The following is an 18,332-nucleotide window of genomic DNA, read 5'->3' as shown; positions in this document are numbered from 1 at the left end:
AAAGATAGCAACACAAGCATGACCAAGGCATCCAAAGGTAGCCAACTTCCGAGCAATGACCATCCTCATTATGCTACCACCAAAGTCCTTACGTGTCATTAGGTTTAATTTGGTTCCCTAGGACTTTCTGATTAATTGGATTACCCAATTAAGCAGGCCACAATTAAAGGGAATGTATTGTCATAACAGCCTTAATTGTTCAACATTCTTTCCTGCTGAGTGGCTCTGAGTGTTCAATATGCCATTAAGAAACTCATCATCCAGTTTCCTCAACAGCAGCTTTTGGCTTTTTTCTCTCTCTTCCCCCTCCCCCTCCCCCTCCCGACATTAGCATCCATTTGCTGTGAGCAGCTTTTCAGACAGCTCGAACACCGAGTGGGTTTTTTGTTTCACTAAGCCCATGCTCAGGTTTACTTTGCGGAGCTATAGACTGCAGTAGGTGTTCAGCAGATGGAGTTTTTCATGGAAGGTGCCTGGTAAAGAAAAAAAAAAAAACAACAAACAAACCAAACCCAGCACAGTATTTTGTTACTGTATGAAGAAAAGCCAGATTCTGCAAATACTTGGCCACATGCCTTGTTCAAACCATCTAGACAGCACCAGGCTTCATCTTGATGAGTATTTCTTAGTGTGTCGGTGATGCTAAAGTGACAGCTTGTTTCTATCCTCTCCTTCATCCCCTCAGTGGTGCTGGCACAAATGACAGTCTGTCCTTCAGAGATCCAGGCAGGGGAAACAAATCCCAAATAAAAATTCTTCCTTGACCCACATGGGCCATTTGAGATGTAGAGCTGTTCCTGGTCTCTCATGCTGTGTGGTCCCACCAGCATCAACCCAGCATGAGGAAGAGGACACAGCAGGGGGAGTAGCCAGTGACAGGGAGCAGTGGCTGACAGCACTGGCTCTGAGATGTGAAATGTCACCATCCTCCAAGCTCTTGGCTTTTGGTGAAAAAGCCCTCGTGGGACAAGAGATTTGGTGTCACCAGAGCTATTTACACTGCTTTGGCCAGCAATCAGGGCCTGCTGAGGACACCCTTTTTGTTGGATACATGCAAAAAACAAAGGCCACATTTTCTCCTTTATTATTTCACCAACATCAAAAAGACCTGGTCTAGGAGAGAATGTGACTGTTTTGGAGAAAAAAAAAAATCTCCTTCAAAAGACAAGGAACACATTTTTCCCTCCAACTGAGGGCTACGAAAGTGGCCATCAGATCTTTGAGTAGTCCTCCAGAAAAAAATATGAAACAAAAAATATGGAACAAAAATGTGGTGGCTTTTAGTTAGAAGATGCAAGATCAACAAGTTGGGCCTTCTTTGCACAGCAACTCCAACTTTTTTCCTTTACGTATCACATTCATGATTAGAAAAATGGATACTGCCTATAAACCCTGAGGAAAGAAATGTTTCAGATGATATTGAAAACTGTGGTCTGAAGGAGTTTTCACTGCTGGGTTATTAATCAAAATGTAGTTGTGGGGACTAAGAGCATTATTTCTTCAGATTTAAAATAAAATATTCCTATCCAAGGCTCCAGGTACCAAACATCTGATTAATACAGCCAGATCACAGCAGTACTAAAGTGGTCTTGTCAGAGTCTCTCAGTTGGCCAGATGCTGCAGAGACAGCTTTTCATAGCAAAAAGCAGCCAGCACTGGCACTCCCAGGCTTTTTGGACCTGGCTCAAGGTAAGGCACAGGGAGATGCAGCAGCTGCATTGCAGAAGGGAGTCTGCATGGCAGCAACAGGCTCTGTGCCTGGAAAAAACGCTACAACCTCAGGGCCAGATGGGGCAGTAGAACCAATACTGAGTTCCTGGCATGTCCTCCTAAAACAGCTTTGGTGGCCTGTATCAAATGAATTGCTAATCGCAGTCTCAACAAGCAAATTCAGAGACCAGTATCTTCCTACTGTCCATTCAAAGACCAGGTTAGGAGGGCTGAGTCACTTCAGATCACAGAATCACAGATTATCTTCTATTGGAAGGGACCTCTAAAGGTCACCTAGTCCGACCCCCCTACCATAAGCAGGGACATCTCCAGATTGCTCAGAGCCCCATGGAGCCTGACCTTGAATGTCTCCAGAGTTGGGGCCTCCACCACCCCTCTAGGCAACCCATTCCAGTGATCCACCACCCTCATATTAAAGAACCTTTTCCTAATGTCCAACCTAAATTTACCCTTTTCTAGCTTAAAACCATTACCCCTTGTCCCATTATTACATACCCCAGTGAACAGCTTTTCCCCAGCCTTCTTATAGGTCCCTTTCAGGTAATGGAAGGCTACTTATAAGGTCCCCCTGATGTCTTCTCTTCCTCAGGCTGAACAACCCCAACTCCCACAGCCTGTCTTCATAAAAGAGGTGCTCCAGCCCTCTCATTGCCCTCCTCTGGACACACTCCAACAGGTCCACATCCTTCTTGTGTTGGGGGCTCCAGAGCTGGACGCAGTACTCCAGGTGAGGTCTCACCAGGGCAGAGTAGAGGGGCAGAATCACCTCTCATGATCTGCTGGCCACACTTCTTTTGATGCAGCCCAGGATGCAGTTGGCCTTCTGGGTTGCAACTGTACCTTGGTGGCTCGTGTCCAGCTTTTTATTCACTGCTATTCCCAGGTCTTTTTCCACAGGGCTGCTCTCTAGCATGGCTTTCCCCAGCCTGTATTCATATCTGTGGTTGCCCCAGCCCAGGTGCAGGACCCTGCACTTGGCCTTGTTGAATCTCATGAGTCAATATGTCCTTTTACTTTCTGGTGGGAATTCTCACAACATGTGAATGGGAAAACACACATTGGTTCTGACAAACCCCTATCTCCTCAGGACAGTGGCCACTTACAGTTTCTGCCTGTCCTTCTAACAGCTCTCCTTGATGCTAAGAAAAATTACTCCTGTAGCCTCGTTCCCAGTTAAAGCTCACTCTGGTCTCTCTTTGAAGTGCAAGGAAGGCATGGAAAGATCCTCATTTTTTACAGAGTGGCACAGTGAGAAGAGACATTGACCCACTCCTGGTGAGCAGCAGAGCCACCCTACCTGCAGGGCTGCCTTCACTGTCTCAGCCAGCTTCCCCCTCCTCTCCCTTGAACACTCAAGATGGGAACCAATACAAAGACCTGTGTATGGTCCCTAACCCTCTTCTGAAATCTAGCACGTTATAAATTAGGCTGCTAACCTCTCTGTGCAGGCTGCAATGCTCCTCCGAACCAACACACATCTAAATGCAGGAAGTGAAATTCAGACTTAGAAGAAGGAAGCACGGTGCCCCGTCACAAGACTAATCACTTATCCAGGTAAATTCCACGAAGACTGCATCTCTGATGGGGTTAACATGGAGCAGACTGGTTGTCAGCAAACATCTCCTCCCCATCAGCCCTGGGAAGCAAGAGGAGAGAAGATTATGCAGAAGCAAGGAAGCAAGGAGATGCCCCAGAGGGAACTAGTTGAGATGACTCCTTGCAGAGCTGGTTGCTGGCACAGCAAACCCACATCCACAGCAAAACCCTTCAACCACTGAGTTTCCCCAGCACGGGCAACTGTTCACAGGTGCTGCCAAGCTTCAGATGTTTCCCATTAGGAAAGGCCCTGGTGTGTGGGGTGGTTATAAATGTGCCAGAGCAGCAGAAGAACTGCCTGTAGGGGTATCTGGTAACTGCCTGGGCACCCTCTGCTTTTACAGCTGTATGTAGCATGGGTTGTTTTTCTCTGGTTGAGAAATTTAAAGTAGAAAAGGATGAGGGGAGGGCTGGTATGTGTTGTTCTTTAAGATTTGATAGTTCTATTTCTATCTGTGACGAGAGTAGAGGTGAAGTATTGGCGGGTGGAGGAGTTGCTTTGGAGGCTTACTGAGAAAGGCAGTGACTTCTGAGTTGTATCTGACTTGCAGCAGCAAGGTGAAAAGCAGAATCTGCTGTTGTTACAAGAACAGTAGCTGAATGGATTTGTGTTTGCTATTTCTGGGGTACTCCTCCTTGACCAATGACATCAAATGATATCTATGAGTGATCAAAGCTTCCATGTATATGAGATTGGGGTGGAGGAGTGCACGCAGTGAGCAGAAGTAATGCCTTTGATAAGGCAAGGAAGAGGGTGGTTAATCTGCCTGTGTAAATAATGCTGTCTTCTTCTCCCTTGAACAAAACAGGCCAGTATCAGCTCTACCTGTTCTGTTTCATATGGTGAAATGGATGCCTGGGATAACAGTGATGAATTCATTCAGCGCCTGGATTTTTCCAGTTGTGGTGAAGATAGTGAAGATGAAAGTGTACATGAGGATGACCCAAGCTTGAGCTCCCCCAGGAGCTGTGAGTTCCAGAAGTGGCAGGAGAGCAGTCCTCTGCCAGCAACCCCTCAGAGAAAGCTTAGTGAGATTTACCTGAGCAGGACAAAAGCCTGGGTGAGTCCCACCCTAAAGCCTTCCCTGGTTGTAAGCAAGAGCCGGGGTAATGCTGAGACACCACTGCACATCACCTGGAAAAAGCTACAGCTGTGTGACACCCCACACACTCCCAAGGTAATGACACTAACTCTGCTGTGTCTGAGCAGGCAGAACAGCAGGGGCTGTGGTGTTGCTGGGGGATCTGTTGTTAGCTACGTGGAAAGCATTTTTTTAGTGTTACGGTTGTTACCCTCTACTCTTTCCTTAGCAACCTGGACTGTGAGCTTCTTAGCTATGGAAGGGCTGTTTTGTGGGTGTGAATAGAAACCTGTGTGTGGGAGAAAGTGTCTTGACTCTTTCCAAGCTGTTGTTTAGAATCAAGTAGCCAGCATTGGATTAGTCTTGACTTAAAAACCTAAGCAACCGTGTGCCTTGGCTGCCCATGTACCCCTTGTGTTCTGCTTAGGAGGGGAGTGGACATCTGCAGCATCTCTGTAGAAAGTGTGCACTGTGCTCCCAGATATATAAATGCATCTCTCTCCAAGGAACTTGTCATTCTAGGGGAAGCTTGGAGACAGTCAGCTGCCCTAACTGCTCTGTTCAGTGCATTTTTTTTGATCCAAGTGGGTTTCCTCTTCAAAGAGGAATTTGGGAAATAGTGTTGTGGCTGGGGTGTACCTTATCTGGCCAGTCTGGATCACCTCCAACCAGGTTGTTGTCCCTTGATGCTGACTCTTTTTGCATAAAACTGACCTGTTTGGTGAATTTGAGGGAAGTGGGACTTTGTTCTCAGGGTAGCAAATCCCTTGTGGAAGGGGTAACAAATCAATGAGTGCTTGTGGGGAAGGTTAGCCTGTTGCTCTCTGTCACTGTCCTAAAATGTGACTTACCTACTGAACTACTTTCTTGGGAATGCCCAGCCCCTATTTTCTGTGAAACTTCTTATATAGTATATAGTATAACTGCTTTGTTATCTTCTGTAAGCACAAGTGGAGACTTGGTGCCAGCTTCTCTGTTCCTAGTTAACTTCTGTTGTGTGCACTGGCTTCTAGCATTCAAGACCTGTGATGAAATGTAGCTCTTTCAGTCATCTTTCAGTATTTCTGCTCTACTGATAGACTGGTTGCTCCTTTGCAAGACATGGAAGATCTGTCCTTTTAGTACTTCTGAACTAGGATTTTGCTTCTGTCCTCCTCCAGAAACTTGAATATATGAAAAATCAGGATCCTGTGGCCACATATGACCAACTGTGGACATATTTACTGAGGAGTGGCCAGCTGCTCTCTAAGAGAAAGTGGCTCTAAATGGCATCACTCCAAGAATTGCTTGCAATGGCTCTTTATAAGAAACCTCCTTGAATAGCATCTGAAAATAGGTGAGATGGCCTACCAGTAGGCCTTTTCCAGGCCTACTTTTTCAGACCAGATGGCCTACGGGTAGTGAAGAACACTTTCAGTGTGTGCTCTAGTGTAGACAACATGTTGGCAGGATGCTTCAAGACTTGGTGTCTGTGATTTGTTGCCTTGTAGCTGATGAGCAGCAATTGCACTAAATCAACAGTTTCTTTTCTTTGGTATCTTCTGGGAGAAAGGCCTTGGTTTCCAGGCATGCTGCAAAAGGTGGGCTTGAAAAGGCCTAAATCTGCTTATAAACAAGATTAGGAGCACAGATCTTGGAACATCAGAAGGTGAGAGAAAGGGTAAAAGCAGAGCCACCTCTAACTGCAGACATATGAACACTGGAACCCCAACTAGGATGCATGGCAGAGGAGACAGATGATTGTGTTTTGTGAACTTACCCAATCCTAGAACAGATTTCTAGAGCTAGTTATGGTAGCTGCCTTACACTGTATGGCAGCAGTTACTCTCAGATGATGTTACAGGAGACAAGTCTGCTTGATTATGAAATAGAGCTGTAGTAGAGCAGATGGAAATTGCATGCATATGACAGCAGGCTGCAATGGTATTTTAGATCCCTTTCTTGACCTGTGGCTAGACTAGAGCAGAGCCACAATTCTACAGAGCTGCTGGGTAAATTTGGCTTGGAAATACAAGGTTTTTAATACATCCATATACAGGACTTTTCCATCCAAGAGCAAGGAGATGCAGACCAGAGCTTGAGAAAGTGGTCAAGAAGGACTTTCAGGGTCACAGTAAACCAGTAGTTGAACGTCCACATATGGTATAGAAACAGAAGGATGTCTAAAATACCTATCCAGCATCAATTAGGTGGATACAGGATATGGTATGTTGCTCTATGTTGTTTTTCTTCAGAAACTTTCAATAGGAGAAGGGACAAACTTTAGATGTGAGTGGAGATGTGGGTCCAGAATGATAAGAGACCACTTGTTGCTGATCTTCAAGACAGGGAGAGTTCTAGATAAAAGCCCTTCAAGAACCCAGAAGAAAGAGTTGTTGAAAAACCCTAGACCCTACACCACTCTCTTGAAGCTGAAACAAGTGAAGAACAAACTTACATTTCAAAAAGCTGATGGTTACTGAAGAGGTCAAATAATGGAAAGTAAGTAGGTTTTTCTGTCTTCAGGTCAAGACTGGGTCCTTCTCTGAAGTTATGCTTTACTTAGCCCAAGGATCTGGCCTAGCAGGTGAAACAAAATGGCCTGTCTTAGGTGGGAAGCTGAACTGTAGAAGATGGAGAAGTTCCTTCTGAACTTAAATTTCTGAAACTTTGATTTACTTTCTTTCTTCTCAATAAGTTTTTTTCTGGTCACTTTGCCAGTAGCCATATTAAAAATATTTCTACCAACTTCCCCTATATTAATGCTGCTTATTGCTGGGCGACCAAAAGATAACTTGGGTGGTGTTCTGTCTCCTCTCCTGACAAACCTGTCCTGACCAAACTGATGCAATAGTCCATGCTTGACAGAACTGGGTCTTCCAGGTAAATGCAACATATGATGCAATTCCTGTCTCTCTTTCCCCACCTATAGGTGGGGAAAAATGAACAGCTGGCTCTTCTTGAGGACTATGCTTGTCAAAATGGCTCTGCAGACCTCACGAGTGAGCAGGGAATAGAGTCTGAAAGGGTTTAGCAAATAATGTAACTCTGTGGAAGGAGAAGAAAACTGTTGGGACTAAATTAGGGATGCAGGGTTTTAATTAATTTGCAATGTTGAGAAAAGGAACTGAGTTCTTGAGTAGTTCTTCTGAGTTCTTGGTTTATCTGCCACTTACCTCCCCTTCCCCTCCCCCTCAATACAGAGCCTGTTATCGAAGACAGCTTTTCCTTCACCTGGGACAAAGGCCCCACCAAAAGGCTTCCGACACCTGAGATTTACTCCTGGTGCTGACTCAGATGACTTCACCCAAGCTTCTCTTGTCAACATTAATCCCTTTACACCAGAGTCATATCGACAAATGCTCTTTCGTCCTAACGGCAAGCGGAAGACCAGAGAAGAGCTGTAAGTGAACTACTCTTAAATAATAGGTTGGCAGGAGACTGAAGGAGTTAAGTGATGATGGAGACATTTAGTACCTTATTTGCTAACAATGACTCATTCACTTCCATAGTATTCATTGGTGTAGAGCAAACATTAGCAGACATATGAAGGTAATAGAAATATAAATAAAATCAATACTTTCCTTTGTTCAGAAATGTAAGTGGGAGATCAAGAGCTATGGCTGTAGAAGAAAATTGTACCTCTGTGTTTCTCAACCATGGGCAGAGTGGAGCTTCAGTCAGTTGTGTATGAACCCACAACTTGGAATAAATGTGCATGTTTGCAAGTAATACAACTTTTAAGATAGGTCCAGGGCACTTCTGACCTGCAAGAGTTCTGGGTCTGGTCTGTGTTAACCAAGACACAAACTTAGTCAAATTCCTGTGCACTACAATGATGTTCAGCTTCTTTCATAGCCTCAACTACAGCAGAAGGTCAGCTGACTATCCCCCTTGAAAGCACAATGGGATGCTTCTACTCCTTTACTAGGAGCTTGTTGTGTGAGGTTGTTTGCTGTCTCATGTAGATTCACCAGTAATAAGCTGGCTGGGAGAATGATGCCCCTGAATGATGCTACTCTCTCCTGTGGGCAGTACTGATGTTGGTATGTGGAGGCTTTCTAAATGGAAAAGAAGACTTTCTAGCCTGGGACTACAGTCTTTAAGGTCTCAACTAGAAACTCATTGTGTATTAATGGTCTACAAACTGCATATTTAATTAAACTATGAAGCAAGGTTTGGAGATTCTTTTGAAAAATATTTTGATTTCAAATCTCTGTTGGGTGTGACACTTAAATGCAGCACTCCAGACTTTCCTAAATTTCTGTTATAGGAGGGATCCTGATCCAAGAAACCAGATAAAACAGGAACTACCCACAACGGTGAGTGTCTGTGTATTTCCCCCCCACAGACAGGATAAGATGCTTGTAAAGGTTTGGTGCTTGGTGAAATTTATTCTGCTATTGGAGTATAAATCATGGCATCATGACAGGATGAATTCCTGACAGAATAATGCCAAGCTGAATGTTTCATGTTAATATTTGTGAAAAAAAACTTGGTAATGATTCCTTTTCTCTAAAGGAAACGTACTAAAGCAGATATGAAACTGACAAATAGTCCTAAAACTCATTGATTTTGGTCATGAGGTCTTTCTAGGGAATATAATATACTTTGTGTTCCTCCAGTGGAACTGTATGACTACATGATTGAGTTAGTGTAAAAAGTGACTGTACCTTTGTGGATTGAAAAAGCAAGTGTATTGCTGTCCCTATAAATCATTATACTTAGCAGCTTTGGATGTGAAGGGAACATGGCTTCCATATTGCCAATATACAGACCTGCACTGCAAAAACAAGGCTGAGCTGAACAGCTCTGACATGGATAAGTACTGAGGACAGTTCAAGTTGCAGTGGTAGCAATGGCAAAATTCTGAAGCAAGGCAGCAATTCTGTATTTTCCTTCAGTAGGAAAATGTCCATCTGGGGGTGCCTGTGTGTCTTGAGGTCGAAGGGAAGGCCCCACCACAGCTTACATAGCTACAGAACAGCAAACATTGTCTTACAACACAAAGCCAAGTGCTCTTCCTATTGCCAATGTCTGTGCTTTGCTGGCAAAACCTCAGTGGTGGGGCAGGTTGGCTTGGCTGCATGAGGCAGCATGTGAGCTCTTGTGTCCCCCCAGCTCTGCTGGCAGAACAGGGCAGTGGTGTGGGAACCTGTGTCCTCCAGCAGTCTTCCTTATTTCCACTTTTATCTGGGGAGGAGATATTATTCAGCTGGCCTCTGGAATGCAAGCCAAGCCTGAATTAAATATCTGTGTTCAGATGAGATAAAACTCAATTTTTCTGGGCAGCTCCTTGCAGGAAGAATCTTGTCTTGTGCAAGTAGGTAGAATTGTTTATTGTATTTGTGAAGTAATTAGGCTTACTAGAAGAATAATAGTCCCCTCTAGCCAAGGAGACTGGTATTGCAGAAAAAAAATGGTTTCTGTGGAAAAACTACAGCTGTAGAAAATAAATCTGTTACCAGGTAACTTCGGGGGGTGCCACAATTCTTCTTTTCCTTAGAAGAAAGCCTCAAATAACTTGTGACTTAATGAAATATTATTCTGCTTGAGTGCTAATGAGGTTGAGTATGTAATATAGTAATAAAATTTTGTACCAGGAGCTTTTAAAGATACTGTGAAATATAGCTGCCTTATGAAATATGACCTGTTGTGAAGGGCTGCTGTTTCACATGGGCCACATCTTAATGGTTGTGAGAACCAACTGTTATCCCCACCCTTTAAGATCCTACACTACAGTAATCATAACAGGGTTTTCTGTGGAAACCACTGTGAAACAAGAGCTGCTGTTTCTGTAAGGGATGCAAGAGGATGAAGAAAAATCACTTAGTCCACTCCCTTGCTGTTCAATTCATGGTCCACTGCTTATCTCTTTTTAACTTACCTGCCTTGCCAGCAGGGATCACTCTGCAAGCAGTACCAGCAGCTCCTATTTCCTAGGGACCATTATTGTAGCAATAACTTCCAGCTGTTCTGTAGGCTTTCAGTCCTTTGTGAGAAAGTGGCTCCTGGTGAGAAATTGCTGAGAATACAAATAGATACACTGAGCCCTGCTCATGTGCCAGTGGTCAGCAGCTGGTGCCTTAAACCTGGTGAGAGCTTGAACTGATGCAGTGTGTGTCCTTGCTTCAGGCAACCTTACCTGCCAGAATAAAGCAGCTCTTACCAGCTCAGAGTAAAGCATTGCTGGGACCACACTGAGTCAACACACCAGGCTTCTTTCCTAAGCTCAAAATAGGCCAAGGCTCTCATGTAAACACAAGGTCAGTACTGGAGTCTGACCAATTCAGAAGTACTGGACTTCCACCTACCAAGACTGGTAACAGGTGTTCTCAAGTCTGCAGTAACTGGTCAAAAGACAAGTATTTTCTTGTTGCTGACTCCATCAGCAATGGATCTAAGAACTGGGCAGAGCTGCCAAGAGAAGAGGTGTGATGATAGTACCTCATGGAGGCTTAGGCACAGCCAGCTAGCTGAAAATTCTGCTTCAGTGGCTGACAATTAATTATTGATAAAACAAACAAAAAAACCCTTTGGACAAACCAGGGCAAGCTGGCCTTTGTTAGCTGGTCAGAAAAAAACCCAAAACATGCCCAAGTGAAAGGTAGCATTTTAAGAAGAGCTGGCAGTGCGTCTGCATGCATGTCTGAGTGAACATACAGAAGGAGAGGAGGAGCAATATGGGTGGTCTGAGAGAGCAAGTGCTACACAGCTCTAAAAGCCCAACAGATGTTATCTAAGTCTTTCAACTCATACTTGTCTTTGCTGTTTTTGTGACCTTGTAGAGATACCCTCTGAAAGAGAGCAATATGGTTTCCCGCTACAAGAAGGAGTTCCTGGAACTAGAAAGAATTGGTGTGGGGGAATTTGGCTCTGTCTACAAGTGCATCAAACGTCTTGATGGATGTGTTTATGCCATCAAACGCTCCAAAAGGCCTCTGGCAGGATCCTCGGATGAGTGAGTGTGCTAGCTAGAAACTGCAAGTTGCAATGATGGGCATGTTCTTGGGAAGTGTGAAGGGGAAGGAGGGAGTGTGGATCTAAAGGTATCTTCTGAGAGGTGGCATGAGCAAAAATGGGCTGTCATTTCACTCCCAAGTAACAGCTGGGAGAGAGGGGGAAGTTAGCACTTAGGACTGTTGGATATAAATGTCTGAAATGAAAGAAGTCACATGCATTGCAAAGTGAGGTGACAGCTTACCTGAACTCCTCAGGTCCAAGCAGTTAGTCTCTTTAAATAACAGTAAAATAATTTGTGGTATGTCCCTGCCCTGCTCTATGGCCAGCACTGCTCACATCTGTATTGACCAGCTAGTGTTGACCTGCATGCCAAAACAAAGTCTTTAAAGCTGCCTTTGCTTCCTAAACAGAAGCCTTGCTCAGTGACTTTTTTTGTTGTTGTTTTTTTTTTTACTGCTATTCAGCACAGTTGAGCAAAGGCAGGTTTTGTTTCAGCAGCTGTGAGAGCCAATGCATACACTCAAACCCAAGAGAAAGTCCTAAACACCTCTGCTTTCCCTTCCTTAAGCTGGGCTACAAACCAGGGCTCATGACCTGGTGCCAAGCAGCCCCTGTCACCACTGCTCTTTCTCTATGTGCTTCTCCAGGCAGCTGGCGCTGCGCGAGGTCTATGCTCACGCTGTCCTTGGGCACCACCCCCACGTTGTGCGCTACTACTCAGCGTGGGCAGAGGATGATCACATGATTATCCAAAACGAGCACTGCAATGGTAAGAGCTGTGACATTGTTACGTGCTGAGATCTCAGGATGGGTGTCTTTTGTGCTTAAATATGGGACATCTTGGCTTCCAACAAAGCTAACTGTGCTGGGGCTACAGTTTCATGGGGAATCCAGTAAGGGCTCACACAGACAAAGCTTTGAATGGTGCCAGTGTCTTACTGGTATTGTGAAACTGTTCTTCTGTGGTGGCTGGCCTGGCCAATATTCCCCATATAGGTGCTTAGAGCTGTATCTGGCACTGCTCAGGGGAAACCTGATCTAAGTGACTCAAGAGCAGCTAAATGAAGTGCCATGTATCTTGGAAATAAATCCTCCTTAAGGGGAGTAATAGTTTGAAGAGTGCCTGCTTGGTTGAGATGAAGGCAGCTTGCATCTTGCCTAGATGAAAGGGCTCAACAGCTGCAGATGAACAGAGCTAAATAATGAGGTAACCTATAAATGGGGTGCTGCAGTCAGGATGGTACACTTTCTTGGGTTTGCCCTTGGCCATCCCACTGTTTGGAAGACATTGGAAAAGACAAATGTAGCTACTAGAAGAGCTGAAGGAACGTATAACTCATCTTCAAACTGCTCCTGCAGCCCTGGGGCTCAATGATGACTGGTGGTAACTATCTGGAATTACTTCAAATCCAGTGGAGGTAACCATGAAACATGGTGATCATTGTTGCAGCATTGATGTGTTTCTTGTTTTCTAGCAGATGAACATCTGAGACTAAAGTAGAAGTGGTGAAAAGCAGGCTGATAGAGACATCATGGTATTGGCTAGTCCTGAAATAGCCAGAGCACCTTAACGGAGACCCACTAAATGCAGTTTGTGTCAAATGTCACATTCTTCATCCAAAAACCTGTTAGTGGGAGCTTAATTTCTTTACTCCACCATTCATATACCTGCCTTCTGCCTGTAAGCACGGCAAAGATAATTAAGTTCTCCACTGCTTACTTGCAGCAGCATCAGCATCACTCCCAGGTCAGCACTTCTGGCGCTGTAGGCTGGACTGTATTTGCTCAGTCCTTGGCAAGCAGCAGGCAGGGTGCTCTGAGGCAATGGAAAGGCTGAAGACAAATGGTCATGTCCAACCCTGGTCACTAGAGTGTATATAGTTGGTCTGGTCAGGGTTTGTCACTAGCAAGCCTGCAAGTGTTCTTGGCAATAGTTTATACTAAGCTATTTCAAACATCCTGCTCCATAAAATCTTCATCAGGTCTCAGACAGACTGTTTCCACCTAGGTGGGAGTCTCCAAGATGTGCTGATGGAAAATGCAAAGCTTGGCCAGTATTTCACAGAAACAGAGCTGAAGGACATATTGTTGCAAGTCTCCATGGGGCTCAAATACATCCACAACTCTGGCCTTGTGCACCTGGATATCAAACCTAGTAAGTATAGTGCTCTCCTCCTTACAGGGGGTCCTCTAAGTGACCTGCCAAGGGTAGAGCCTGTGGTAGGTCCTTCTAACTGGACCTATTGCAAGAGGATCTTGCCCTGAGAGGTCCATGTCTTGTGAGGTTTTTTAATCTTGCCACTACTTCTCTAAAACTGAGTTTTCTCTGATGGTATGCAGCTTTTTACTTCTGTCTTATGATCTTCATAACACTGGCTCATGCATGGGAATCACTTTCATACTGGTGGAGCAAGTAAGCAAGCAGGGCTGCTAATGAAGATGGAGACTTCCTTATTTGCTGCTGTCTTGCTGCACAACACTTGACCTTTGTATGTGAGAGCTGGAGTGAGAAGTGAATATTGTACCTACCATGACGGATTAAGTTCCTGCAAAAAAAATAGCGACAAGCTTCCCCCTCTGCAGTTAGGGATGGGCTTCTCCAGGGCAATGCTCCCCTCCAGAGTTAAATAGTTATGTCCTTATACTGGAGCTCCTTTTTTCCTGCTGAAATCATGCTTCTGGCCTGAGGGGCATAAAAGCTGATTACAGCAGGAAGTTTTATGTGCAAGATGCATCTGTCTTCTGTCAGTGGCATTGCTGAATACATGATCTGGGCAGAAAGACTGATGGGGAGGAGAGTGTGCATAGTTTCTCTTGCTCCAAAGCTTAACTAGTCTGGCAGGTAGGATTTTGACAAATTTGTCATGCTGTTGCAATCTGCATACTGATATTGCTAAACTTCACTGTCTTGCAGGTAATATCTTCATCTGCCACAAGCTGGTAGTTGTGGGCCCTGCTGGGCAGGAAGAGAGCGACAGTGAAGATGAATTTTCTTCTGGTGTGGTGTATAAGATTGGTAGGTTTTAGCCCATTTTACAACTGGCTCAATACTAGGGCTGCTTATTACTGCTTGATACTGCTCTGTTCTGCTGACTGAAGATCCTTGCATACAAAACTGATAGCATAGTCCTGAATGCTTCTGCTACTTACCACAATTAATTCCTGTCAGGACACAAGTCCCGGAAGAGTCATGTGCTGGTTTCCAAGCCCAGATTCCTGAGCAGGCTTGTTCTCTTAACTTGGTATTTCCTGATTGCTCTGTTGGTGCCTATAAAATGCAGTTTTTTACTGAAGATCTGCATTGGTTTGCTCCATTAGTTGCTTGTTCTTTGTCTCAGGTGACCTTGGCCATGTGACATCAATAACAAATCCCGAGGTGGAGGAGGGAGACAGACGGTTTTTGGCCAATGAGGTTTTGCAAGAGGTACAGCTGCTAGTGGGGTGGTGGGGAGAAAGGGGTGGGAATAGAATCCAGTGTTGTGAGATCTTTAGTCTGGCATATTCCTTGCTGTATCTCCTCTTTCTTGTGTTTGGTCTGGCTGTGAAATCAGCAAAATTAACACTTTATAATGGGTCTTGTTGTGTAAATATGTAATGTACTTCATAAGTAGCTTTATTGTTAGATTGTTGCAACTATTGAACCTGCAAGGGTCAAATGGGACAAAACCTCTCTGTCTGGAGGCATTTCATGTTGCACACCCAGCTGAGATGAAATTGCTGGAGGAATATATGCACCCAGACAAACGCCTCGTACAAGAAGCACTGATCGGGTAGTGTGGGGAGGTGTGAGGCACAACATGCCTCTGAAACTGGCTGTGGTTTTGTCACTCTGGCCAGTAAACAAAAGGGTAATCTGTATGTAACAGCCAGCTTGGATGTGTTAATCACCTTGGGTATTTAACAGTATCTTTTTGTGCTGCAAGTGAATTTAGGAACTGTTAGGTCAATATATCACACGCAGTCTTCAGTTTGGGTTGGCCATGGCTAGCTGACTGCATTGTGGTGAAGGCTGGTGGCACAAGTACCTTTGTTAGGCTGTCCTCTGGATTTGCTGAGGTGATCCTAATGCAGGCTGCAAGCTCCTTTCACCCTCCTGGGTGAAGGCCAACATGCTGTTAGTTACCAGTGCTACCCACCATCAATCAACGTTTTTATCTGAAAGAGGAGAAGACAGCTAATGGGAATGGCAAAGGCAGTATCATACGTATACTTGTCTGACTGTTCTAACTGGTATCCCTGTTCTAACTGGTACCCCAAGCAAGACATTTCCTCTCTAACTGTTTCTCTCCTCTCGGCAGCAATACTGCCACTTGCCCAAGGCAGACATCTTTGCCCTGGCACTCACAGTATCTCTAGCAGCTGGCGCGGCACCGTTGCCTCACAATGGGACCATGTGGCACCACATCCGCCAAGGCAACATCCCAGCCATCCCCCAGAAGCTTCCTCATTGCTTTCTTGAGCTCCTCAAGGTGAGGAAGTACTCCTGATGGGATGGAGGCTTTCCCATTTGGCATGTGATGGAGTGTTAAACCCTGAACTTCTTTGCTTTCTAGCTCATGATCCATCCTGATCCAGTGGAACGACCTTCTGCCACAGCTCTTACTAAACATCCAGTTCTCTGTCCTTCACGTGGAAAAGCTGTGCAGCTCCAGAAGCAGCTAAATGTGGAGAAGTGCAAGACTGCCATGCTGGAAAGGTAGGGCTGGCTTGGGTGTGAAGGGAAGAAGACAAGGGTACAGCAAGTGTTGGTCACCAGGCTTGAATGTAGGGTGGTTGTGTTGGAAGACCCAATATGCAGAAACACCCAGTCATCTCCTGTCCCTGGAGCTGGGAGGGTGATGGGGCTGTAGCAGGCACCTGTAGTGCCCCAAGCAGCTGTGGTTCACTTCTGACTTTGAGGAGCTGGCTAAATTAGAGCAGTGAACTTGCATGCTTATTTCAACCACTGGTGATGGAAAATAGATATAACATGCAGCCAATGGGCAGATGAGAAATTGGTCCTGCACTGAGATAGTGGTCTAGCACAGTAGGAAGAGAAATATTAAGTGGTGGCAGATTGCTTTCCCCTTTGTTCCCTCTTACTGCTGTTGGCAGTAACATTTGGAGGTGCTGGGATCTAGGAACTGCCCCACCATGCCTCTTAGTGCACTAGCTGGCTGGGGAATAGGTTTTCTGTCTAGACAGGAGAGAAGCAAGCATCATGGGGAAAAAGGCAATGGAAAAGAAGCATGTGCCTTTATTAGGTATTTGTGCTGAATGGGATAGAACTGATCATTCACAAATATCTGAAACAATGAGAGAAAAGCTGAGCTAGGGACTCTTCACACTGGTGCCAGTGTGTTGCTCACCTGATGTATATTTTATTTTGGTAAACCTTCAAAGCTGGTCTGTTCTGAAGTAGGAACTCTAGAGTTACTTAGAGCAATCTGCATGTCACCCTCTGGGGTGAAAAGTTACCAGTTTCCAGCAATGCTGGAGCACTGCAGTAACACTCTTGTGCAAGATTGCCCATAGCTTTCTTCTGTAGCTGGTGGGGATTCATGCATGGTAAGGTTTTCTTCCTCTTCCTTCCATCTCATCCCTGCAGGGAACTTAAAGCAGCCCGCCTTGCCCAGACCCTCATGAAGGACCAGCCCTTAGGAAGTGCCAAGTTGCAAGAGTCTGAAACCTCTTCTAAGCAGAAGAGCAAACGCCTGGTGGGAGGGAAGAGCTGTCGCTCATTTAGCTTTACACTGGGCTACTGAACTTCTGTGTTGCCCAAAAAGCTCTGGCTGCTGAATGGCCCTGTGAAAGCAGAGGGTCTGCACAGACCAGTGCCCCACATCAGCTCTCCCTGTTGTGTTTTTTGTTCCCTCATCAGTTATGATAAAATGTTGGTTGAGGGAAGTATGACTAGCTTGCAAGTGTCAGATCATGGGATTTGAGATTGTCCTTGGTCTTTTACCTGTTTAATTTCTTGTGTAACTGGTTGTCTTCTAGACTAGGAATAGCTTTGCTATACAAGGGAAAGGATGGCATTTCCTCTACTTGCTTCCCTCTGTTTAGTTGGGCTCTATTATTGATGGTGATGCTGTGGTCTTAACACTGGCCACCTGTGTATCTTTAGAGGGGAGAGAGTGGTTGTATGAGGCAGCATCGACAGCTGGGTCCTCTTAGAAGTGAGGAGGTAGAGACTATGGTACAGCTTTAACTGCACATCAGGAGGCAGGCTGGCTACACGGCAGTCCTGGTGGCCTTGGGATGCAGCTGGAGTTGCCATTTCCCTGACAGGGACAAAAGGGAAACACTCGGGAGTTCAGGGGGGCCTTGTGGAACTCAAAGGAAAACTTTCCCCCCCTTAACTTTCAGTGAGAAGCCCAGACGTGTGCAACCAGCTGACCCTTAGCAGACCAGGCCCTGGGGCCTGCGTTCTGTCTGTGCCCAAGGCCTCCGCCCTTGAAGCCGGGGAAGCGCCTGGGCTGCTCCACCGGGGCTGTGTCACCCGCTGCCCCGCCTGCGCCCCGCACCCGCTGCAGCCTGCGGGCCAGGGTGCGGGAGGCGGGGCAGCGCGCTCCTCCCGCCTCGTGGCGCTGCCCGTGCGGAGTGTGCGTCTCTTTCATAGATGTTAAGTCTTGCTCCCCCGTGGCATGTCTCTTTCTGGGTCCTTGCCAGCTGCTGGCGCAGCCGTGGGGGCTGGACAGGAAAGCTTTGCTGCCGCCCGGGGCAGCGCGCAGTTGGTAACGCGGTTGTTGTCGGGTTTTACTGAAGTTTGTTTCCGAGTCTCGGGCGGCGCTGCCTTTCAACTGTGTAGATCCTTTCTCTGTGAAGCGAAACGAGCCAATAAAGACTTCTCTTTTTTTAATTTTTTTAATCCTTTTATCCACGCGTGAGTGACTGCTTCCTTGCCCTTCCTTGCCCCCTGCCCTGCGGGGTGCGGGGGGACCCTCCCGCAGCCGCCGCACCAGGGGCAGGCTCGCGTTTCCCGCCGGACCCTCCCGGTGC

The 18,332-nt window shown here is 45.8% G+C and overlaps 1 protein-coding gene across 1 annotated transcript; it reads left to right on the top strand.

The window, feature by feature from the left end:
- Positions 1-4,175: 4,175 nt before the first annotated feature.
- Positions 4,176-17,095, top strand: WEE2 (WEE2 oocyte meiosis inhibiting kinase). The gene is made up of 11 exons (XM_051640634.1): positions 4,176-4,505; positions 7,592-7,791; positions 8,662-8,710; positions 11,177-11,349; positions 11,999-12,120; positions 13,360-13,506; positions 14,266-14,367; positions 14,690-14,775; positions 15,650-15,820; positions 15,905-16,047; positions 16,939-17,095. Exons 1-11 carry the CDS (start codon positions 4,176-4,178, stop codon positions 17,093-17,095), a joined length of 1,680 nt encoding a protein of 559 aa, XP_051496594.1.
- The last annotated feature ends 1,237 nt before the right edge of the window (positions 17,096-18,332 follow it).

This window comes from Apus apus, chromosome 1 (assembly GCF_020740795.1).
Source record: "Apus apus isolate bApuApu2 chromosome 1, bApuApu2.pri.cur, whole genome shotgun sequence".
NCBI lineage: Eukaryota > Metazoa > Chordata > Aves > Apodiformes > Apodidae > Apus > Apus apus.
Note: the sequence above shows the minus strand (reverse complement) of the source record. Positions and strands in the feature narration are given on the sequence as shown.

What these genes read in the sequence shown, in the direction of transcription:
- WEE2 (XM_051640634.1), top strand. Translation starts at nt 4,176, where the DNA reads ATGGATGCCTGGGATAACAGTGATGAATTCATTCAGCGCCTGGATTTT. An exon ending in TGGTGTGGTGTATAAGATTG is followed by an intron (nt 14,368 to 14,689) that starts GTAGGTTTTAGC and finishes TCTTTGTCTCAG; the next exon opens with GTGACCTTGGCCATGTGACA. An exon ending in GCTTTCTTGAGCTCCTCAAG is followed by an intron (nt 15,821 to 15,904) that starts GTGAGGAAGTAC and finishes TTTGCTTTCTAG; the next exon opens with CTCATGATCCATCCTGATCC.